General features: G+C 38.7%; 1 protein-coding gene across 1 annotated transcript in view; it reads right to left on the bottom strand.

Moving 5' to 3' along the window:
* Positions 1-24,935, bottom strand: part of LOC111147002 (von Willebrand factor A domain containing 8) — a 335,372-nt gene that overhangs the window by 67,873 nt on the left and 242,564 nt on the right. Inside the window, exons 36-37 of the mRNA XM_022502835.1 lie at positions 24,160-24,241; positions 20,126-20,330 (exon numbers count right to left, since the gene is read on the bottom strand). Coding sequence (XP_022358543.1) covers positions 20,126-20,330; positions 24,160-24,241 — 287 coding nt within the window. The remainder of the gene's footprint in view (positions 1-20,125; positions 20,331-24,159; positions 24,242-24,935) is intronic.

The following is a 24,935-nucleotide window of genomic DNA, read 5'->3' as shown; positions in this document are numbered from 1 at the left end:
GTTTACTCATCAGGAATGCCTTGTGATCCCTGAGATTCCTAAAGTTAGTAACAATATCAAACATTTACTGAGCACTATAGTTGCCATATAGTGAAATATACTCTAAGCCCGGATTATCGCATGTCTTTATAGCTCCTCTTTCACGTATTATCATTCCCATTTAGTATGGGGAAACTGAGGCTTAGAAAAGTAGTGTAAGTTGCTCACCGTCACATAGCTAGTATGGAGTGGAGCCAGCATTCAAAGTCTAGACTGTCTGATTCCTTTTTGGAGTTAGGCCAGATTGCCCCATTCTATGATTTTCACAATAATGAATGGGCGTGAGTCATTTGTTACAAAAAAGGAACCATGAGTTTTCTACAGGAAGAATAAACTAGGCATAATCTACAGCTTTGCTCCTTGTAAGAGCAGAGCTTCCCTCAACTTTCGTCTGCCATTATCTCCCTTTCTAGCAATTGGCAGGGAAGAACTGCCAATCTGACTTGTCAAAGACCAGGACATCTATTGGGTTAGTGTTTTTTTTTTTTTTTTTTTTTTTTTTGAGGGTGCAGAGTCATTGTGCATTCAATGTGTAATAGGCTCCCTGGTATTTCCTACTTTGATGAAGTGAGCAGACCGGTATATGACTTCTCTCTGTTATGATCCAGCTCTAGCCCCGTGTTAGGCTCCCAAGCAAGCAGATGCCTCAATGGGACACGAATTCTGCTTTCTTCGGGGAGCTTGCCGTTCTGACATCAGCATGTGTTAGAGATCACACGTGGCCAGGGCGCATGGACATCAAGGAAGGAGGGATGAATTCAGCTGGGGGTGCTCAGTCTTGAAGGGTGAGACACAGAAGCGGGTGGTGGGCATTCCAGTCAGAGATGACAGTGTGAGGGAAGGTCATGAAGATGCGCGTGGAAGAGCGTGTGGAAGTGTTCTAGCTTCATCATTCTTCTTGTTAAGAGCAGAGAATTTTGCTTTGTCATTCATAAAATGCATTAAATAAAATCACTCTGGGACCAATTAGATTCCTCTGCTTACAATTAAGAGCTACATTGTTTCTCATTATAACTTAAACAGCATACAACTAAAAAAAAATTTAAAAAATTTGATATACTATGGCTTTTCTTAGAGGATATGCATATAACTTTAGAAGAAGAAACACAATTTTTATCTCTTTATGCCTGGATAATATTTTGAGGTATTTATGTTTATTTTTCTCATTTTCCCCTTTTCCTTTCCTCAGATTTAGGTAGATTCCATTTTTTAATCTCAGGGTAGGAATATAACAGGGCAGAAAACAGAAGTAGATTGTCCATCTTTTTGGGTTTTGTATTCTAAACCAGGGGTTGGCAAACATTTTCTGTAAAGAGCCAGGTAATACATTTTTTAGGCGTTGCAGGCTATGATCTATGTTGCAAGTACCCAATTCTGCTCTTGTGCAAAATAGCCATAGACAGTGAATGAATGCAGCTATGTTCTATTGAAAACTTTTTTTTAAGGACACTGAAATTTCAATTTCATATTATTTTTACATGTCACTAGATATTATTCTTTGAGTTTTTTCAACCATTAAAAACCTAAAAACCATTCTTAGCTTGTGGCCATATGAAAACAGTTGGTATAATTTGCCAATTTTGCTTAATTCCATTAGGAGAACGTAAACATTTTGCAGAGTAAGGGAACTGACCAACATAGGTAAGTTACTTGAAAAAGCTTGTAAGGGAATAGGGCTTCATTTCCTGACATGGCCCCTCCCTGGTGAGAAGAAAGAGAGATCTGTGGGTCCCAGAGTATTCTGTCATCCCTCCACCCACAAAAAATTCTGAATTTGTTGCCAAATTTTTAAATTAACGAGATTTCACTTAAAAATCTGGATTTTGGTCTTCTCTTGAAAATGGCCAAATTGACCCTACATTCTCACATGGAAATAGCCAAGTTGAGCCTTTTTTCTTAGTTGGGGGCATGACTTCCTGTTTACCTCAGACCTTCCTGGCATGTGTCCCCCATCCAGCACCTGTAAGCACTTGATCTCCAGGGCAGAGAAGGAATGATTTTCTTCTCTAAGAGTACAATCTCCACTGAAACCAGTCTTTTGGCCCTAAGGAAGCCATGTGATGAAGAGGAATAAAAACATGGCCTCCTGGGTTGGAAAGATCTAGGCTGAAATGTCAGTTTTGTTCATTGTTTAGGAGAGTGACGTTGGGTAAATTATTTTACCCAACCTCAGAATAAAACGATAAAATTGCGGTTGTAATGACTGAGAGAAAGTATTGATAGTAGCTGGCACATCCTAGGCAGTCAATTAAAAAAGAATCACTACTATGGAGAAGTTCTCTGATGTTTCTCTCAATTTTAGGTTTTATCTTCATTACTGCCTTTCATAGAAAGGCCTAAAGGATCAGCTTACAATCTATCTCATTTTATAGATTAAGGCCCAGAGAGACAGTGTGACCCCTAAAGCCACACATGAATGGTAGAACCAGGAAGAGGATCTGGATCTCTTAATTTTTTTCTTAATTTTATTTTTTATAAACATATATTTTTATCCCCAGGGGTACAGGTCTGTGAATCGCCAGGTTTACACACTTCACAGCACCCACCATAGCACATACCCTCCCCAATGTCCATAACCCCACCCCCCTTTCCCAACCCCCCTCCCCCCATCAACCCTCAGTTTGTTTTGTGAGTTTAAGAGTCACTTATGGTTTGTCTCCCTCCCAATCCCATCTTGTTTCATTTACTCTTCTCTTACCCCCTTAACCCCCCATGTTGCATCTCCTCTCCCTCATATCAAGGAGATCATATGATAGTTGTCTTTCTCCGACTGACTTATTTCACTAAGCATGATACCCTCTAGTTCCATCCACGTCGTCGCAAATGGCAAGATTTCATTTCTTTTGATGGCTGCATAGTATTCCATTGTGTATATATACCACATCTTCTTTATCCATTCATCTGTTGATGGACATCTAGGTTCTTTCCATAGTTTGGCTATTGTGGACATTGCTGCTATAAACATTCGGGTGCACGTGCCCCTTCGGATCCCTACGTTTGTATCTTTAGGGTAAATACCCAGTAGTGCAATTGCTGGGTCATAGGGTAGTTCTATTTTCAACATTTTGAGGAACTTCCATGCTGTTTTCCAGAGTGGTTGCACCAGCTTGCATTCCCACCAACAGTGTAGGAGGGTTCCCCTTTCTCCGTATCCTCGCCAGCATCCGTCATTTCCTGACTTGTTAATTTTAGCCAGTCTGACTGGTGTGAGGTGATATCTCATTGTAGTTTTGATTTGTATTTCCCTGATGCCGAGTGATATGGAGCACTTTTTCATGTGTCTGTTGGCCATCTGGATGTCTTCTTTGCAGAAATGTCTGTTCATGTCTTCTGCCCATTTCTTGATTGGATTATTTGTTCTTTGGAGGTTGAGTTTGCTAAGTTCTTTATAGATTTTGGACACTAGCCCTTTATCTGATATGTCGTTTGCAAATATCTTCTCCCATTCTGTCAGTTGTCTTTTGGTTTTGTTAACTGTTTCCTTTGCTGTGCAAAAGCTTTTGATCTTGATGAAATCCCAATAGTTCATTTTTGCCCTTGCTTCCCTTGCCTTTGGCGATGTTCCTAGGAAGATGTTGCTGCGGCTGAGGTCGAAGAGGTTGCTGCCTGTGTTCTCCTCAAGGATTATACAAATCAAGGATTTTGATGGATTCCTTTCTCACATTGAGGTCCTTCATCCATTTTGAGCCTATTTTCGTGTGTGGTGTAAGGAAATGGTCCAATTTCATTTTTCTGCATGTGGCTGTCCAATTTTCCCAACACCATTTATTGAAGAGGCTGTCTTTTTTCCATTGGACATTCTTTCCTGCTTTGTCGAAGATGAGTTGACCATAGAGTTGAGGGTCTATTTCTGGGCTCTCTATTCTGTTCCATTGATCTATGTGTCTGTTTTTGTGCCAGTACCATGCTGTCTTGAGGATGACAGCTTTGTAATAGAGCTTGAAGTCCGGAATTGTGATGCCACCAACTTTGGCTTTCTTTTTCAATATTCCTTTGGCTATTCAAGGTCTTTTCTGGTTCCATATAAATTTTAGGATTATTTGTTCCATTTCTTTGAAAAAAATGGATGGTACTTTGATAGGAATTGCATTAAATGTGTAGATTGCTTTAGGTAGCATAGACATTTTCACAATATTTATTCTTCCAATCCAGGAGCATGGAACATTTTTCCATTTCTTTGTGTCTTCCTCAATTTCTTTCATGAGTACTTTATAGTTTTCTGTGTATAGATTCTTAGCCTCTTTGGTTAGGTTTATTCCTAGGTATCTTATAGTTTTGGGTGCAATTGTAAATGGGATTGACTCCTTAATTTCTCTTTCTTCTGTCTTGTTGTTGGTGTAGAGAAATGCAACTGATTTCTGTGCATTGATTTTATATCCTGACACTTTACTGAATTCCTGTACAAGTTCTAGCAGTTTTGGAGTGGAGTCTTTTGGGTTTTCCACATATAGTATCACATCATCTGTGAAGAGTGATAGTTTGACTTCTTCTTTGCCGATTTGGATGCCTTTAATTTCCTTTTGTTGTCTGATTGCTGAGGCTAGGACTTCTAGTACTATGTTGAATAGCAGTGGTGACAATGGACATCCCTGCCGTGTTCCTGACCTTAGCAGAAAAGCTTTCAGTTTTTCTCCATTGAGAATGATATTTGCAGTGGGTTTTTCATAGATGGCTTTGATAATATTGAGGTATGTGCCCTCTATCCCTATACTTTGAAGAGTTTTGATCAGGAAGGGATGCTGTACTTTGTCAAATGCTTTTTCAGCATCTATTGAGAGTATCATATGGTTCTTGTTCTTTCTTTTATTAATGTGTTGTATCACATTGATTGATTTGAGGATGTTGAACCAGCCTTGCAGCCCTGGAATAAATCCCACTTGGTCGTGGTGAATAATCCTTTTAATGTACTGTTGAATCCTATTGGCTAGTATTTTGGTGAGAATTTTTGCATCTGTGTTCATCAAGGATGGATCTCTTAATTTTTGACCTGAGAAAATACCTCAGTGTACGCAACTTCACTAAAAGCGCTGAATTCTTCCCATAAAAGCCTTTCATTTAATAATCAAAAGATCTTCAAATGCAAAGAACATTAACTCAAATCTTCTGGTTACCCTGACTACACTTTTTAATTACAACTTCCAAATATAGAGAAATGACAACAGTTATAGTTACTGAAGTTTTATTAGTCACTGAAATTATCTGAAATATTCCTGTTCTAAGCTCACAGACACCCTCATGTGGTCAGCAGAAATACCAATTTCAGCCAAATGAATAATTTGAATAATCTGAAGCCTACTTAATGATCAACTATAGCAAGATGGATAGATAACCATCAAATAAGAGTAACAGTCACTATAATAATATTATTTTAGGCCCTGGCCAATGGCCAGAGGAAAAATTATTTCTCTGTCTCTGACCAAATCTCTAACAAGAATTAAAGATTCTAATGGTTGATTTCTTAGACCTTGTTCACAAGACAACTTTGTTACAATGAAGAAAAATATTCAACACATATGGTGGCTATATTAGCTCACATCTTTGTAGATTTTCCTCTGTTATATATGACTATGAACGACAGAGCACTCTGGGACTCTCTGAGTGTAACTGGTATGCATATGTAGTTCATCCTGAAGGTTCTACTAAAATGTCTCCTGTCAAACTCAACTAGAAGGTACAACTCAACTAGTAGGAGTAGAAGGGCTAGGGCTTATCAGAGGAAGCTGATGAACTGTAAACATTCAAGCTACTCTGGAGAACCGTTCAAGAGGGTAGGTTAATTTGGCGAGTTGGTTAAATGGAAGTAGTTTAGAATGCTTCTTTTCTATTAACAGGTTGATCTAAGTCAATAGGCAGTCACCAAAGTAACTGCCCAAAGAAATCATATTTCTACCAGGACATAGAATCAGAGACAAAAGTAACTGGATCTATTTTTTGGTGCCACGTATTAAAGAAGTAGGAAAAAAATGAGGCATGTCAAAAGGATAAAGCTGGCTTGAAGGGGTTCCCATTGGCTAAATCTGGAACAATCTGAACATCCAAATAAATAAGAATGGCAATAGACTATAACCTGTTAAATAAGATAGAAACCCATGAGGTAATACTAATAAAAAACAAAGGGGTGGGGGTCCTTTCTTAGCATAAAATGCCAACTGATAATGTAGGAGGACTGACTGTTTGGCAACCATAGTGGTAATGATTGATTCAAACAAGAATGACTGATGAATGGTAAAATTAGAGAAAGCAAGCTTGAGGAGAAATAAAAAGATTTATATAGTCTTGAAACAATGGCCATAGAAGACATATATTAATTATGAAAGGAATACTATTAGCTTCACAGTGGAGAAACATAAAGGAGATAACACTGTACCCAGATGTTCAAAGTGAACATCACCAGTAACAGGACAAACCAACACTATGCCTCCTCGCAGGACACACAGAGAAAAACATGGCATCATTTCTGTGATATTCCTGCCACAAATGCATAAACCGAATCTAAAATGAGGAAACATTAGCTACACTCAAATTGAGGGATGTTTTAAAATTTTTTTATTTTTTTATTAACATATAATGTATTATTAGCTCCAGAGATACAGGTCTGTGAATTGCCAGGTTTATACACTTCACAGCACTCACCATAGCACATACCTTCCCCAATGTCCATAACCCCACCACCCTCTCCCTTCCCCCTCCCCCGGCAACCCTCAGTTTGTTTTGTGAGATTAAGAGTTTGAGGGATGTTTTTACACAAGAATTAGCCTATGCTCTTCAAAAATGTCAAGGTCAAGAAAGCCATGGAAAGATGAGTAACTGTTCTGGATTGAAAGAGAACACTGAAAGTGATCCTGGACTGCGTCTTTGTGCTAAAAAGGATGCTAATTTGAATAAGATCTGTGGACTAGACATGATGATGTCTGGTCACCGACTTCCTGATTTTGAGGTCGGTACTGTGGTCATGTAGGAGAGTGCTTTTGTTTTGAGGAAATACTCACTGACATGTTTAGAGGTAACGGGGTACCATGTCTACAGCTTACTTTCAAGCGGTTCATGAAAAAATACACATGGAGAGAAAGAAGAAGTTTTAAAACGTATAATTAGATTTGGTGAGGAAAAATTAAAAAATTATTTGTTGACACCTGAAGACAGCAATTACAAATAGGCTTGAGTTTAAGGTTCTGAGGGGGAAATGCTTTTCCTTTCTATTGTTTTTATCAGCAGTTGTCCTGGGTGAACAATATGCTCTTTTCAAACTGACCAAAATTCAGAAGTGACAGTGCAAAACTCAGAGTGGGAGAGTCAAGGCATATTTTGTAAAAAATACTCTACTGCAACTTTAGAAAGGTTTTATATATATAAATACATATATTAATTATATGTCTCACATATATTTATAAACATAAAAATAAGTAAATATAAAAATACTTCCTACCTACCTATCTACCTAAATATTTCCTGAGCTGAGCTTGAGTGAGAAGGAGAATTATATTCAGAATCTTGAAGTCTGTTTAATCTTGAGAGCAGTCAGAAGCTTATCCCTATCGTCAAACCAGAGAGATGTACAGATAATTTTTTTTCAGAGTTTATTTATTTGAGAGAGAGCAAGAGAGAGCGAGTGAGACCTCACAAGCAAAGGGGAAAGGCAAAGGGAGAAGGAGAAGCGGACTTCCCACTAGAGCAGGGGACTCATGACCTGAGCTGAAGGCCACCCAGGCACCAGTGCAGCTAATTTTTTTAAACTTCTTAAGTAATTATGGGCTATAGGATAGGAAAAAACATTGTACTTTAGTATTAAGAGAGCCACAGTAACAATAATAGCTTCTATTTATTGTGAAACAGTCCTTACATATTAGTTGGGAGCTCTACGGGTTAACTCAAACCAGATTTAGAACACATGAATTTGTTTCTTATATTTTGACAGGGTTTCCCCTTTCTGGGCAATGACTTATATATGTAAATATGATGACAGAGTGGCTGAGGTAATGACTCACAGCCAAATGCGGCACTTTCCCCTTTGGTTCGCACAAAACCTAGTTAGTTATGACTTCCCTACTGGGGCTTTAGGGATGTCATTGCTCTTTATGGAAAGGATTATTCAACCCATACCAGCATTGCGAAATGTAGGGCCTTTAACAGCACTGTGTTCACTTCTTAGAACAGAAATATCTAAAAGAAAAAGTAATGAAAATGATCCAACATCATGAAGTTCTTTTCGCTGGGAGAAAGACCCACAGTAATGGCATCAGAGCACTGTCAAAAAAGACTTGACAATTTCATTCAAAACCCTCGCAACTGGAAAGTCTCATAAGACACTTGTAACTAGAGTGTTTATGTCTGTCCTACACGTGCTTAGAAAACCAAGCATATATGTCTGAGGTATTCGCTCTAGGAATTAAATGAAAGATGAAATTAATGAATGCTATAGATCAATCATTGGCCTAATTATCTTCAGATTGCATTTGCTAAGACTCATGTTTCATGAATGTCATGCTGAGTGCAAAACACAGTAAATCTGACAATAGTTCTAGCCTTCAGGAAGCCCTAGCCTAGAAGGGTCATTAGTTGTCACTTGTAAGAGGATGGCTCTAGCTGTCAAAACTACCAAAAAAAAAAAAAAAATCACATGGTCATGGTTTTGCTTATTCAGCATTTCTTTTGGGGGTATTTCCCTTATTCTTAATTCCTAATTTTGTGGTTCAGATGGGACCGATAGGGTCCTCACTTGTTCCAAACTCTTAAGAGTGAAGACATGACCTAGGTCTGGCCAATTAAGATTATCTGACCCCTTTGGTCGCAGTGACTGGTTCAGGATAGGCAGGTGACCTCACAGGCCTACTGGAGTATCCCTCAAGACTTCTGCTGAAATTACTGGCAAAGATGTGCCCCTTTTGCTGGGATTGTCAGCTACAAGAACCATGTATTGCTAGCACTACTGGGGCTAACTTTGCCACCAGATGGAGAAAGGCTTTGTAAGAATGAAGCCACTCCAGAAAAAAGCAGAGCCAGGAGGGGAGAGACTAGGTCACATGAACCAACAAATTCCATTTTGTAGTTTATGTTAATGTGAGCCGAATTTCTGTCACTTTTAGTGCTCTATGTAAGCATCATTTTTCATACTTTTTCCATAATAAATCTGGAATCAAATGCAATAATAGGTCCTCTCTTCAAAGATCTGGGATAAATTATTCTTTTAACTGTCAACCCTAGCACTGCAGATTTATTCCCTGAAGTCATACATGCCATGCAATGTGGCTGTATCCTAACCTGAGTCAGGTTCAGAATTAGCATAAAGGTCTTGTCGTAAGAGATCTACTACGCAAAGTCCATGATGAAGTGAGTGAAGAAAACCAGGAATATAAAGACTGGCAAATGGAATACCTAGGTGGCCCAGCTGATTGAGCATCCAACTCTTGATTTTGGCTCAGGTCTTGGGGTCATGGGATTGGATCCCATGCTCTCTCTCTCAAATAAATAAGTAAGTAAGTAAATAAATAAATAAATAAATCTTTAAAGACTGGTAACTTGCTGAACTATTCAAAAGACTTTGAACAGATCTGGAGACTACTGGGTTAAACAAATTAAAGAGGTTTCTTTAACGGGACTTCTCAAAGCCATATATTTCTTAATTGTCATTTCATTTCTAAGAGGCAGTTAAATTACACAGTGTCTTCCAACAGCTTGAACATGGATTTCTTATTAAAGAGGGTTCTGAGAATATGCTTTTGGAAATATTGGTAGGTTTTTCTAAAAACAAAGCTAAGTTGTTATGATCATTTTCTCTCTACTCTCCTTAGCATCTAACCATTTTCATGGTTACAGCTAAAACCTCAATAGTGTGCTAAAGATTGTTTTAACTCTCACTAGCTTGAATCTCTGGTCCAGTGATCTATTTCTAATGACCAAATGTACACTGTCAGTGAAGTATCTCACCATTACCTCGGACAAAGCATACTCAAAATGCTTGAATCCTATCTCTTCTCCAACTTTCCTGGTTCCTACAATGATCTGCCATCTTGCCAGGTATCCAAATTAGAAACGTCCATAATGTCTGGCTCCATGTCCCATAGGCAGCCTTTCTCCATCAGATCATACCCATGTTCATAGTTGCCCTAGTTTACTTGGGGTTCTTTCCCAGACTGCACATCACTACCAAGTCCATCTTCCTAATACAGCCTTCAATCTTCAATTTTTCTATTCAATGCCCTTCAGCAGCTCCCAGGCAAAGAAACCTAGAAGCCTCATTGTACCTTCACGAAGCCTTCAGGTGACTCCTGATTGCACCAATCCCCAAAAGATATCCTTTGCTTTTTAGTTAGGTTTGTCTTATGATTTGCTACAGATACGCATAAACAGACTAACATCCTTTCAAAATGCCTTTAAAAATGTCTTGCACCAGCAAGACAGGGCTGAAACTAAATCACACCCAGTCTTCTGAAATCCCCCAGCCTGTACATTTTGGTGGCCGCAGACCCAGCTCTTACTTCTGCCCCTGCTCTGGTATACCCTCCACTGTCTCTTTGGCATAGGTGGTGTTCAACCTGGATTTGCCCTCTGGGCTTTGAACTTGCAGTCACACTGGCTGTGATGTTTGCTTACTGTTCCTTTGGTAACTGCACCAGGTCACTCCTGGATTTGGTATGATCCAAGCCTATGGCAAAATTCATCCTCTTATTAAGGAAACACACAGTGCTCATTTGTATCTATGCCTGTGGTCATGAATTTTAGAATGCCTGGAATGCTCTGACCTCTCCTTTTGAACTGTCTAAAGATAAAATAAAATAAAAGTGCAGTCCAAGCCCCATTTCCTTCACTTATAAATTTTGTCTGCATACCTACTTCTCTCCTGGACTATTATGGCACAGGGCCCAAACTCCCCGATTTATACTGAATCACACACTGTTTGATACTACTTCCTGCTGTTTCATGACTATCAGCTCATCTCTCCAATCACATGGTACAAACTCCCTGAGGAGAAAAACCATGCTCTATATTTCGGTATTCCCGCCATCTCCCCACAGGTCCTATGTTGGTGGGTACAGAGCAAGTGCTCCACTGGAACATTCTGGATGGCTGGGTCCCGGGGGACTCAAATAACTATTGTTTGTCCATAATTTCCATAATTCAACAGACGACCACCGGCCCATCTCACAAAGAAACTCTACAGCTAGGATCACCACCATCTCTCTGGGAGATAATGGTTTGTTGACTTTCCTGAAGCCAGGTCTATAGTATATGCACTGTTATATGAAAATTAACTAGAAATATGGGCTGTGGTTGGGGGGAATCAACAGAGCTTTTAAAGAACTGAGATTCAATTAACAGAGCCATTAGATTGTAGATCGACATGACAGGAAAACTTCTTCCTCACCAAAAAAAAGTATTTATGATGGCAAATATGTAATCATATTTGGATCTACAGGTGTCAATTGTTGCTTGAAATTTGTTGCTGGAGGGCCATTCATTAGTACATATTGAGATTATACTTAAAAGTTTTCATTATATTTATATGTAGACAAATTAATTTAAAAAGCGCAGGGACAGGTTTTTTGTTTGTTTGTTTTTTGTACACAAACATGGCTGAGATAAGATTGATCCTTGACTGGTTAATTAAATAAAATCACGAGAACACAGCAGCTTGGAAAAGAAAAGCAACTTCTAAGTGAATAAAAGGCCAGCTTCCTCTGGGACAGATCAGTGAGTCCAGTTCCTCTGGCTGTTGGGTCCCAGATAGTTTTCTGCTCTGCCCTATAGCTTGTAAGCTTCACACTCCTGCTCCAGAAATACTATAAGTTTCTCTAGGGGATCCAATGCTTTTAGCAGTTTTCTGGTGGAAGCGGAGAATACTGACAGCCTTGTTAGGCTGTAGATCATGGGGGAAATATACGGGCTGTGCTCTGCCTGCAAAGTGACCAGAAGTCCATGAGAGAGACCCATTTTCCTACCTCTGTCTTCCTATCAGCAAGTCCTACATAGGTTCATATGAAACACGCTCTAGAAAATCGTTTTAACCCCCTATAAGGCCTTGTGTCTTTTAACTTTTAAATATGTTATACAAATTGGAGACTACTAGCAAATGAATGGCCAACCCCTTCTACAGAATTTATTTTTGCTACTACTTTTTTCCTCCATGTAGCATTTGTTTGTTTGTTTGGTTGGTTATTTAATTCCAGTAGAGTTAACATGCAGTGTTACATTAGTTTCAGGTATAGGATATAGTGATTCAACACTTCTGTACTTGACTCTGCTCAATTTCCAAGACATCTTTCCTGTTCTTTGAAGGGTCCTATGTTAAAACATCATCATGTTTTTGTTTTATGATCATGATATTTTCTTACTTCTCTGACAATATCAACTGTCACTTTGTGAAATATTCTTCTTTCTGCATCATCTCTATTTTCTCTGTTCATTTGTTTTGACTTCCATTTTTCTTTCTTTTCTTTTTTTTTTGTAGAAAAGGCTATCCATTAATATTTAAGAATAAGGGGCTGGGGGGCACCTGGGTGGCTCAGTGGGTTAAAGCCTCTGCCTTCGCCTCAGGTCATGATCCCAGGGTCCTGGGATGGAGCCCTGCATCAGGCTCTCTGCTCAGCGGGGAACCTGCTTCCTCTTCTCTCTCTGCCTGCCTCTCTGCCAACTTGTGATCTCTGTCTGTCAAATAAAAAATTAAAAAAAAAAAAAAAAAGAATAGGGGCTGAAAACTTTTTGCACAAGGCAGGTCTTGACAACAAGTGGGTCTTCTTGTAACTAGGAAGGAACTTTCAAATATTAGCAGTGGAAAGGCTTTTCTCTTGGACATGTCAGTTTCCAGAAAGGATTTTTCTACTCTTCTGCTCAAAGTATATAAATGTGGATGCCACCTTCATGGGATCCAAATAAGAAAAGCAGACTTTCACTTTATTTTCTTGTTTTCTATATGGTCACACTCTTGTCCTAAATTGTATAAATCTCCATGACAGCTCCTATTTCTGATCAGCCTAGAGAAGAGCCAGTGGCCCAGGTGCATAAGATGGAGGAGAAAATTTGGCTCTCTAAATTGTCTCTATAGAGCCTTTCGATTAATCTTCCAACTTCTGGTGCCACCCCGCACTCTCCAACCTTCAGAGGTCCACGGTGTCTTCAAGTCCTGATGTCCTGATGCTTTGCTGGCTTCTGCAGAGTACAGCGTCTTGGGTCTTACTGGCTTCCCCTTCTGGAGGAATGGGTTTTAGCTCTCTCCAGATGATAACTCATTACCACCCACCCGTTTATTTTCCATCCTCCAAGTGTTGTTGCGTCTCTAGTTCTCTTTGTCTGGGTGGGGTTTGTACTTCTTTTTGATCCTTCACTGTTCTTTTACTGGGATTTTGGCAAGAGACAAAACTAATCACATGCATTTGATTTATCAGGAGTCCCTTCCCTCTTCCTGAAAAACTGGGTTTGGGGATTATTTCATCTTGGAACTCCTTCCAAAGATAGAGTCAAATTTTTCTGCACTGTCTTCTGAGCCTTTGATCATTCTCCCATCAGTTTATTTACCACCCTGCACTATAATTTACTTGGTTGTAGCTCTACGTGACTGTAAGTTCCCTGAATCACTACCTGTACCTTATTTCTTTCTTTCTCCTAGCAATTCTGGGTGCTCAGCAAATGTTAATTAAATAAATAAAAGCATAGTTGGAATTATTCAAAGAAGAAAGGTTAGAGATGGTGTCTGTGACCTGACCTTGAGAGAAAATCGAAAATAGAAAGAGAATGTTGTAAGAAGAGACAAGAGTACGGCATATGGAAAAACTAAGAAAGACAACTCCAAATTTGACTTGCTCTTTTTACTGTTTTCAGGACTCAGGCTAAAGATGATGTATATTTTACCGTGTATTTTTTGATCCTGTCCAAATTTGTCTTTGAATAAGGCTAAACACCATAATTCGTTGCTGAGAATTTTTCTATCATTGATTTCCTGTTTTTCTTCAAGCTGACAGGTTTCGGCACAGACCCTTTTTAATTCCTTTTTTGGGCCTGACAAAACTTTTCTTAAACAGGATTATAAATAAACCACACATCTTATAACACTAAGATTGTGAAATTATGTAACTCATTGGGTCATGATTTAATATTAGTTGTTTGAGGAACAGAAAACCTCTTTTTAATTTGGCTTTGTTTCCATATAAGCATAAAAGAATTCTATTCTAAATACCCAATATTACCTAAATTCTAAGTTTCTAATTTTTATTTGTTTACAGAGTACCTCTGTGTTAGGTACTAATGCATTTCATTCTTAAAACAACTTTGTAAGGTACAGTGCATTGTACTGTCTTATTATTATAACTGGAAAGTAGAGCCAACAGGTTGTACTGCTTATGAATAAATTACAGTTTTATTTATGAATATAACAGCAAAGTTTTATTTCTAGAGTCATTGTGATTGCACAAAACTATATATATAATGAGCTCAGAATCATAAAAATTCTAGAGCCATTGCTTGTCAACATATTCATTGCATTTGACATCTCAATTTATAACAGATATATTACAGAATTAATTTATTTTCCTTATATACTTTAAATATTGCTAAGATCACTTCTTTACTTGTTGATCATGTTGTTAAATAACATGCACTGGAGGTGGGGTGTGCCTGGGTGGCTCAATGGGTTGGGCCTCAGCCTTTGGCTCAGGTCATGATCTCGGGGTCGTGGGATCGAGCCCCACATTGGGCTCTCTGCTCAGTGGGGAGCCTGCTTCCCCCTCTCTGCCTGCCTCTCTGCCTACTTGTGATCTCGCTCTCTGTCAAATAAATAAATAAATAAATCTTAAAAAAAATATATGCACTGGGATATGGTAACATATAGAATAATGATATTAAGGTTTGCCATGAAAGAAAGGAGTTAGAATACTTCTGTTGCTGATGATTTGAAAAGCAATTTCCTAAGGTTAGGTTTTTTCTACAGTGAGAAGGTGAGATGATATTTCTGTTTTTAATGTTAGTTTAAGTAACTATAATGCCCACAGTTACTGTGATTTAGAGGATTACTGTTTTTGTTAGGTATGCACAAGAGGTTAATGAAAACTCATGACCTCCCTGAAAGTCATAGGCTTGTTGATTTGCTTGTCTCAGGGAGGTGGTTACTCATTTAATTTTAGTTATATTTAGCAATTACCAACAAAGTTGTGATCTAATGGAAGCACTGCTTCTGGACGAATGTAAAAATCTGCTGGTCGTTTCTTTCTGCAATGGTGTTTCTAAAAAAGGAGGCTTGTGCTCATGAACCCATGAGCGTCATCGTACTTGAGTGCATACTTCTTCCCAATTCTTTGCTCAGACTGAATTCCTGGTTCAGAAGGAGCATTGCCTATCTATAACTGGGACAACGGCAGGCTTCAACATTTCCCAGAGATAATGCAACACCAACTTACCCGTGTTCTTAGTACTTCTTTCCTTTTTCTGCTGCCTTTCTCTCTCACCTACATTTCTGTTGCGTGATTTCTGAAAGACCTTGCAGATAGGTAACTGTGATAATTTTCCTAGTGGGGCGGGGGGGGGGTTAAAGGTTTAATCAAGACAGCGGCACGCTGGAGCCTGACTGTACCACTTTGTGAGAGATAGCTGCTAAATACTCAGACATTTAGCAACTAGATTGTTAATCTTCGGTGGCTTAAAATCAGCCACCGAGGGAGTATTTACACCATGGAAATTGGCAAATATTATAAACGACCCTCCTTTTCCCTCCCCAAAGAGCTGGTCTATCAGCACACCATGGGGTACTCCTCCCCTGCCATCTTGCATTTTCATTAGAGACCTTATTCAAATCTTTAAGTCTTATTCCAAATCTAGATTCAAAATGAATTTCTATGGCTGGGAATTTCTCTAACAGGAACATGGGAAAATCATTAGAGGCCTTGTTCAAATGCTACCGCATAGGCAAGTGGCTAGAACATCTTGCTGAAAACCAGCTCTACTCATATTGCTAGGAGATATGGTGGGAAATTATAAAAATTTAAAAAAAAAAGCATTACCTTTTTGAGCCAAGGAAGATTTCCAAAGATACATGTACATATAATAATCCTATAAAATATGGGTTTCTCTGTAATAATGACCCACTGGATTAGACTGTTAAGTATTTTCAGAGTTACTGGCCAAAGTGAAGAATGAAGTATAAGAGTGAACTACGAACTATCCTCCTTGAAAAAAAGAACTGCAAGCCCCCTCCCATGTCGAGAGAACAGTCTGCATACTGCAAAACTAAATGTGCTTATTAGAGGTTCAGTGAAATGATCTAGTGGTTTCCAAAACTGGAAGCAGGACTTACTATCTTATCAAGATCGTAAAAAAAAAAAAAAAAAAAAAATCCTGTTGAGCTAGTAGTTAAAGAAAAGGACAGGATTATTTACCAAAGTGCAGCAATTCACCTTTACTCATATTGCTAGAATGTCTTCTTTAAACGGGGGAAAGGATTAATGGTGCTTAATATAAATTAGTTATCTTTTCTATGTATTTATTTCATGCCTGTACTAAGCATCTACTGCGTACTGGGCACTATCTTCACTGTATGAATGAGTAAGTTCCAGTCCCACAGTGTGTTCCAAAGATTCTATCCATTTTACAAATATACAGCATTCAAAGGTCTCAGAGAGATTTTACCAGTAATATATAGATGATTTACTTTCTAATTCGTTTACTGTAATTAGACAATAACATTTGGCAGCTATAACCTTTTAGCTCCCACAAGAACAGTCACCAGGAGCTTTTTAGAGAAGAGGATCTGATTTTTGAAGAAAAATGGGGTGTAGCTTTAATAGCCTTCTTGGGACAAATCCAAATGTAGCTAAATAAAAATGGAAAAATATACTTTATAGAGAACACTTTGAAGCACGGTCAGAAAAGTTTTGACTTATAATTAACACATGTTTCTGAAAATATGGAGTCTAAAAATAACAAATAGGAATTCTTTTTTTAAAAAAAATATTTTATTTGAGAGAAAGAGAGCATGAGCGGGAGGAGGGGCAGAGGGAGAGGGATAAGCAGACTCCCCACTGAGCAGAAAGCCCCATGTAGGGCTCCATTCCAGGACCCTGACATCATGACCTGAGCCAAAGGCAGACGATTAACCGACTGAGCCACCCAGGCGCCCCATAAATATGAATTCTTAATTATGGGCTTTTAGAACTACAGTTATGCTGACACTTTGAGTTCGTTGCTTTAGTTGTTTGCTGTGAGAAAAACACATGTTCCCATCAAAACATGTAAAATTAATGAGCACATTTTATATGCAGAGCTCAATAAATACTCCCTTTCAAACTGTACTCATGAAAGAAAACTATCAATGAATTCATTCGGCAAAAATAAAAATTCAAAGCAACAATGGCTACAAGAACTAATAACTCTAGAAGGCTGAAATGTAGCAAGATGTAAAGGAGAGTGATAAAGCGTGTAGCTGATGTTTATCTGAGTATCAACAGTTCTGTTCCCATGCAGAAGAATCAGGGAAAAAAGTGGGTCAATAAGTGGGGCATGGCTTGCCAGGTTGTTTGCCTGCCTTCACTGCTGACCTTAAGGAACATCTCGTGACCAACAGGAACCACACAAGGCAGGCGTGTGTACACCCCCCATGCAAGCAGGCCTGGGGCTGCCTTAAAGGACTGAAGTGCCAAGCAGGCCTTTCAAATTTCCAGGATGTAAAGTAAGTCCATTTCGCCACTAGGTGGAGATCGGGTTACTCTGCCAGGAGCAGGGAAGGGGTGGGCATTCAGCCAGCATTAAGGACAGTCCCGAGAACATACTCTCTTTTCTCAATATTTCCAAGAAAGGCATTTTTCAAGGTCCAAAACCAGGAGCAGACATATGCCGAATAAAGGGCCCATAAATGAGGAATAGCCTGAGGGATCACACGGTACGGGAATTGAAAAAGGCACATTGCTGCTTGTTAGAACCATTGCTCCGTCATGGTTCCTATCTGGATTTGGTTGTGTAAACTACTCGTAAATAATCACACCAACTGGTCTAAATAAGAGCAATTAAATATACAGTCTCATTATTTACCAAGCAGGGAGAAGAGGAGATATGTGACCCAAAACTTAAAACAATGGCAGACCATTTGGACAATTAATCCTGTCTGTTTACACATAAAGATGCAAGATCACAGTCTGTTTCTCAGTTTGAGTACGTATATAAATATATATTTCAATATCGACCAAAATGGATTCAGGAACACAGAAATGGAAGGAGAAAGTTGGATAACATCTATTCTAAGTTTCTAAGGGAAACTAACATCCAATTCTCAAATGTGTAACTTTATTTCTAAGTACGTCTTATTTCTGCTACAGCAGAACTGTGAACTGGAGACATAAAGTTATATATTTCCTGGACAAAGTTTGGTCTGGGAAGGATCGGATGTTGCCTTGCAAACCACAGCCAAGCATTTTGATTATTTTGGGGATATTAGAGAATATATTTCTGTTCATTTCTAACTTATTAGCTATAGATATTCATTCAATAAATACTTATTCGGTTACATTAAAAACAAATGAATAACTTGTGACAGTTTAAAAGAACAATTCCATTTTCATCAAATAGCTTCAGTGGCCAGTGCAATTTAGTATATACGAGTGTGACATACACAAACATATTAACTGCCTACTGTGTATCAATCACTATGCTAGGAGTTGGGAAAAGGAAGATGAACAACAGAGTTGGGGAAGTCAGGGAAGAGAAGAGTATATGGCTAAAATGCAAATAGGGGTTAACTTTTGTAGCAGTCAAGACCGTTATGAAAATCATGAATAAAATTCCTTTTTTAAAGTTCTATTGTGGAAGAAGCCACAATCTTGACCCTTGGAAAAACAGGACCTTTCATCTCCATGACATATGAGAGATTGAAATAAAATATAAGAAATACAAACACAATAGTATTTACTCTTAGGCCTCAAGCACTGTAATGAAAAGAGGAGATTAATTCACAAGAAAAAGAAACTAATGTTTAGAATAATAAGAGAATCAGGACCACAGTTAATTAATTTTCTAATTATTATTATGGATAGTGACCAACAGTCAGTCTGTTGCTATGATAGCATCACTGTACTTAATGACATGTTTATTTTAGAGCAATACATTTGTTTTAGCTTAATTAAATTAATATATTCATACCCTTTCAAAAGAAGTTGAGGTTGCTTGCCTACGTTGGTTTGCAATCTTGACCATGTTCCTATAAACTTTTAAGAACCTAAGAAAAATATGTATTATTCATTCACAAATCTAAACCTTTCTCCTTTAAGGGAAATCACAAAAATAACCATATAAAGGAGTAATTATTAATCAGGTATCAGTGGAATAGTTGGTGGAAATTTTTTATCTTGCTAACTGGCTCTTTACAGAGCAACACAGCTGGCAGGAACCTACTTTTCCTTCCTACCTTGCTGGATAAAAATGAAATGTAAACAGCGAAGTTTTCTTCTGAAGATTAAAATAAATCAATTACAAATAAATCCTTTAATGATATGCTTCAGTATTTATGGGCACACAGCTCTCCTCGTTGTTCATGGGAGTTCCAGACCGCAACTAGATTAGCTGGGGACTGAGCCATTTCTGGAGCTTCCTCTCACTTTGGTGCCCTGTTGCCATGTTTCTTTTCAGTGCAGGGCTGGGGCAACTTTTGACCACTGCTAAGTCAAAATGCATCTCTACCGGATGTGCCATTTACTTATCTTCTCTAGGTTATAGGTTTTGGCCCTACGGTAATGGGCTATATTTTATATCAGTAACTCCGCTTCCTTGGTAGCATGAGGAGATGCTGAAGATGACAGCAGTAACGGTCAGAACAGATGTGAAGGTGGTACTGGAAATTGATTACTACTGGAGGTTAGACAACAAAAGCTGATTGTATTCTCATGCTGTGATGTGAGGGACCTGAATATTTAGGCACTGACCATAAAAGGGGCACATTTTAACTTTTTCACTCTATAGAGGGATAGGTTTGTCTTTCTCTATTATGGAGAAATTATTTTAGCTATTAAGCAACCATATTTAAGTTTTGGGGTCAGAAGTTTCCACAACTGTGGCAGCTGCAACTAAAAGATATACTTGAATATGCACCTGTAAGAGGGGAGGTCAATTTGAGTGGTACCTGCATATGTCTGTCACCTTCCCGTCCAATCATGTTTCTCCATTCCATGAGGGATCGCTGCAGATGTTCCAGTCCAGTTTCCCAGAGCCTGATGTTACCTCCCATGTCAACAGTAACAACGCCACCTCTGCCCCACTCAGCTAGCAGAGCATCTGTGTCCGAAATAGTAGAGAGCCATGTGGTATACGGCGAGAGATATTCTGATCTGATAAGGAAATTACAGTAGTCAGTCGACTGGTAGTAATGAAGCTAGTTTGCCTAATTTTGGTTCATTAAACTTGCCATAAAATGACTCTAGTAGCAAGCACATTAAAAGACAGCAAGAGAGTCATCTGTAAGAAAAAAATACACAGTTATCTATTGGTTATTTACATTTTTTCTGTATTTGTGGACTCCCGATGATGCTAGCATTCAATGTCGGAAGGAAAAGAACTCTAAACCGTCTCATATCTCATGCACCTGCAATGCTGGGCTCACTCCTTAGGGCTCTAAGTTTCAGTGTAAGTGCTGAAACTGAAAACTGATGTCTTGTCTATGGGCTTTAATTGCATTTGTATTTAATATTTTGCATTTTCTAACTTAGGGAGTTACAGGAATTTATAACAAGGAATTTATGTATTTCTCATATTACATATTTCATACATATACATATTTCCTTTGTTATATATTCATTTCTAGGGATGCAGCTTTTGCCTATAAGTCAACTGCATACTTCCTTTTTCTGAATATAGCTCTCACTGTGCAAAAGAAACAGATTAGAAATTCTAATTACTGGTGTTGGCTGTCTAAATACATCTGATATTTTCTATATGAAATAAATGGTCTAAATGGATAGTCTGATCAGATAATAAAAACATAATAAACCATCAGTGTAGATCTGGGAAAACCACTATATGTTGGGTAAAATCTTCTAATATTCTAAAGAATAAACCAAGACTACTTTGACCTTTCTTCCCAGTCTGCCTTAGACAGAGTGACTGAGCTAGCTACTCCGGGACACAGAAGTTTTAGAAAATGTTAATATGAAGAGGATGATAACAGTAGTATGGGTCCCAGGGTTTCAGAACTACTTTACAGGGATAGAAGGACTCAAAGAAGGTGACATTTGATATAATACAGGATTTACCTCATGGTGCTCTCCCCAAAAACATGTGCCTTAATAAAAAAAAAATTAATAGGTACAGATGGTAAAGTAAAGGGCTATTCCAGAACAATGAAATTTATCTACATGAAACAATAATGTTTGAGAGTCTTCCAAGAGCACTCAAGAAGTAAGACTGTGGAATACTGTATTTATTGGCTAAATGTTTAACTCTTCACACCACGAAACTTGAAAAGTCTATGGGCAATTTCTTCAATATATCAAAAAACAGTGCTGAAAAAAAGTCATGTATTTACCACAATTTGCTCCCCAGCTCTAGAATCTCTTGTTTACCTTGTTTTAAATGTATCTTCTCCTTACTACATTATAGCAAGGTCATTGAAGAACGCATCGAATTATAGTAGAGTGAGGCCCAGATTTCCAGACACCCACAGATGAGAGCTAGGCAGTATCATTTTACAGATGTAAATAATACAAAAACCTGAGGAAAAAGACTCGAGCTTTACTAGGGGCAAAAGTGATGTATTCATTTTGGCCCTGTAGTTACAGTGTTACTGTATTTTCTGTTATTTGAAGTTAGCCATCAGATGGAAAATTCCAGCTATCTAGCAGAATGCTAAATTTAAGCAACTAGCAGGAAAACTGAAATCCAGATGGGTTGTTCTCTTGGATTGCATATATGCCAAAAATGGCAATAGCTAATCTCAAGAGAAATTCAGGATATACTGATAATGAACAGACTCCAAATCACATGGCACTTGAAATATGGCAAGTCCAAACGGAGATGTTCCAAAAGTGTAAAATACATAACTGATTTCAAAGACTAAGAAGAAAAAAGGAATATAAAATATCTCATTAAAATTTTTATATTGAATACGTGTCAAAATGATGACATTTTGTTTTTAACATTTTTTAAAAAATATTTATTTATTTTAAGGAGAGAGTGTGCATGATAAAATGATAACATTTTAAATACACTGGGTCAATAAAATGTGATTAAAGTCAATTTCACCTATCTCGCTCTCCTTTGGGAAAATACGGCTAATAAGGAATCGACAGTGACACATCTGGCTTGCATTCTGTCTCTGGTGGGCAGGACCGCGGCGCAAAGGACTGCCGTGTAGTGTCCAGCTGGCCTGGGCTCTTTACACAGCTGCTCTGCCAGATGTTCCTTGCACGGCAGGTATCACGTATGGTTCACACAGAAAGTTAAAAGAGAAGAGCAATGCAATAGAAGCCAGGGCTAATGAGAGAACAATTAAGAGAAATACTGGGAAAAAATTATTAATGCTTTTAGAAATGTACAAAACACAAAGCTGTTCTTTGCTTTTGTTGCTTGAACTCATAGTGTATGTTAATAAGCATATACTTCATATGGAACAAGGAATTTCCCCAAATGACTAAAAGCCACTTTCCATCAAACTGACACATTAAGGTGCTCTAAGAAGGCATATTTATATATGTTGGAACAAGTAAAGCTATTTTTTTGAGTAATGTTTTGATTATTCATATTTATTGAACCTGATTAAGGGTCCTAAGAAATGAAACTGTGTTTCTGAGTTACTATGTACTGTCACGCTGGGCTGGTTTCTTCTAGGGGGTTGGAGGAGTGGCTGGAAAGCGGCCTGGTGATGCTGAGGGTGACTGACAGGTCTCCCTGTGGCCAGCCTTTCTCTCATGCTGGAAGGCTCTCTAGGCTCCTCTGCTAGAGAGTTCAAGTGAGGCTTTCTCCCTGTGTTGTGAGGGCTCAGTCACCTATAAGGAAGTATATGTTATGAGGGGATGTGGTGTCAAACTAGGCCAAAGCAGAGGAAAAGATTCCAAGAAGGAGGCGCTGGCTGGGGAGCAAAGTAAGGAAGAATGAGGAAGCTGGGCCAAATAGACCAGAGCAGGTGTGTGGTTCAAGTAAGAGAGGGAGATCAGGAACGGGTGCATCCAGAAAGGGATGGGCTACTGGTGAGGACACTGTGATCCTCAAGGGTAGAAACCAAGCACGTAGTTTTCCTTCTGTGTCCTCAGTCTAGTGGGTTTACGTACCTTGCTTCCATCACTGGACGATAATAGAAGCAGTGAATGGTCGTGAGTTCCATTCAAAATCTCTGGAAGCCTTTAGCTACTGAATAGCCTTCACAGCATTTTTAAAAACCATTTTAAAAAATGCTATTTAAATTCATTGACATTTTGAACACATTTACCTCTGAAAACTAATACATAAAGTTAAAAAATACGGTGGATGCAGCTCGAGAGTATTATGCTAAGCAAAATAAGTCAGTCAGAGAAGATAATTACCATATGATTTCACTCATATGTGGAGTTTAAGAAACAAAACAAATAAGCAAAGGGGAAAAAAAAGAGAGAGAGGGAGAGAAACCAGAAACAGATTCTTTCTTAACTGTAGAGAACAAACTGATGGTTACCAGAGGGAGGTGGGCAGGGGGATGGGCAACGCAGGTGATGGGGATTAAGGAGGGCACTTGTCGGGATGAGCGCAGGGTGGTGTATAGAAGTGCTGAATCACTGTCCTGTGTACCTGATATTACACTGTATGGTAACTAACGGAAATTCAAATGAAAACTTAGAAAAAAAGTTAATAAGGATGAAAATTTTCTCCAATACTGAAAACGCTGTTTCAAGTACAGAAAAATTTATCATTGAGGATCAGTCAATGACTAGATCAATGATAGAGAAATGAAGCCCTCAAAGGCTGTTAGACTTATACCTATATAACATTTGAACATTTTTCCCAAATGAAAATAAAAATAGCAGTAAAGCATGCAGAACAGCAGCAAGATACAAGCTAACTGCAAGTGGGGGGAAAAAGAGCTTTGCTCTTCCAGGAGACAAAAGCACAGATTTATTTGGAATGCACAGTAAGACTTGACTTGCTCTTGATCTGACATACGAAATGAGAATAAAGGTGAACGTGGCTTACCTGGGAACAGGGATATATCGGAGTTTCTTTGATTGAAGGTCAGTGATTTCTATATAACCAGCTGTTTGAGGAGGGGTCACATCTGCAAACAAGTCATGGTTATGAGCTGAGTATTAAATTACTGCATGATACCAACGTAAGACCAGCAGAAAGCACGAATGTTGCTAGAAGTTGAATGAAAGTACCAGTAGCCTAGGACAGAGCTCTGAGACCCACCTGACAAGGTCCTGGGCCAAATCTAGTCTGTAGGGTTATGTTTTGGTCAAGAAAACACAAAGACCATCAAAGGCCATGGTTCTTTACTGTCCAGAAATGACCTGAGTTCTTTTCATTGTCTTTGCTAGCTTTCCAAGACGAGCCATTTTAGCACTTAAAGTTTATTTAAAAAGATTTTTTCACCTGAATTCTGTCTTTCCTTCCTAGGAAGTCACAATGACAGTACAAGCAGCCACTCTGTAACTGAACTGGCTGGGTACAAAATCCCAGCTCTGACACTTCCGAACCGTGTTTTATGTTGGTCAGGTTAGGTACCTTGCTTCTTCTGTCATTTGTAAAATGGGGATCACAACAGCATCTGAGCACCACAGACATTATTTTGAGGATTAGATGCAGTTAGTGATTGGAAAGCACTTAATTAGTAGGTGTTCAACACGTGGTACCTGTAATCATTAGTGCCACCAAGACAGGAGAGGGTGAGGTGAAGGTAGGTCTGTGCGATGAGGACTCTGGACCATGGAAATGATGAAAGGGTCGTGGGGCGGGGGGGGACAGGGTCT

The sequence above is a fragment of the Enhydra lutris genome, unplaced genomic scaffold, assembly GCF_002288905.1.
Source record: "Enhydra lutris kenyoni isolate GAN:26980312 unplaced genomic scaffold, ASM228890v2 scaffoldscaffold15, whole genome shotgun sequence".
Lineage (NCBI taxonomy): Eukaryota > Metazoa > Chordata > Mammalia > Carnivora > Mustelidae > Enhydra > Enhydra lutris.
The sequence above is the reverse complement of the archived record's forward strand: the minus strand, read 5'-3'. Positions and strand labels throughout refer to the sequence as shown.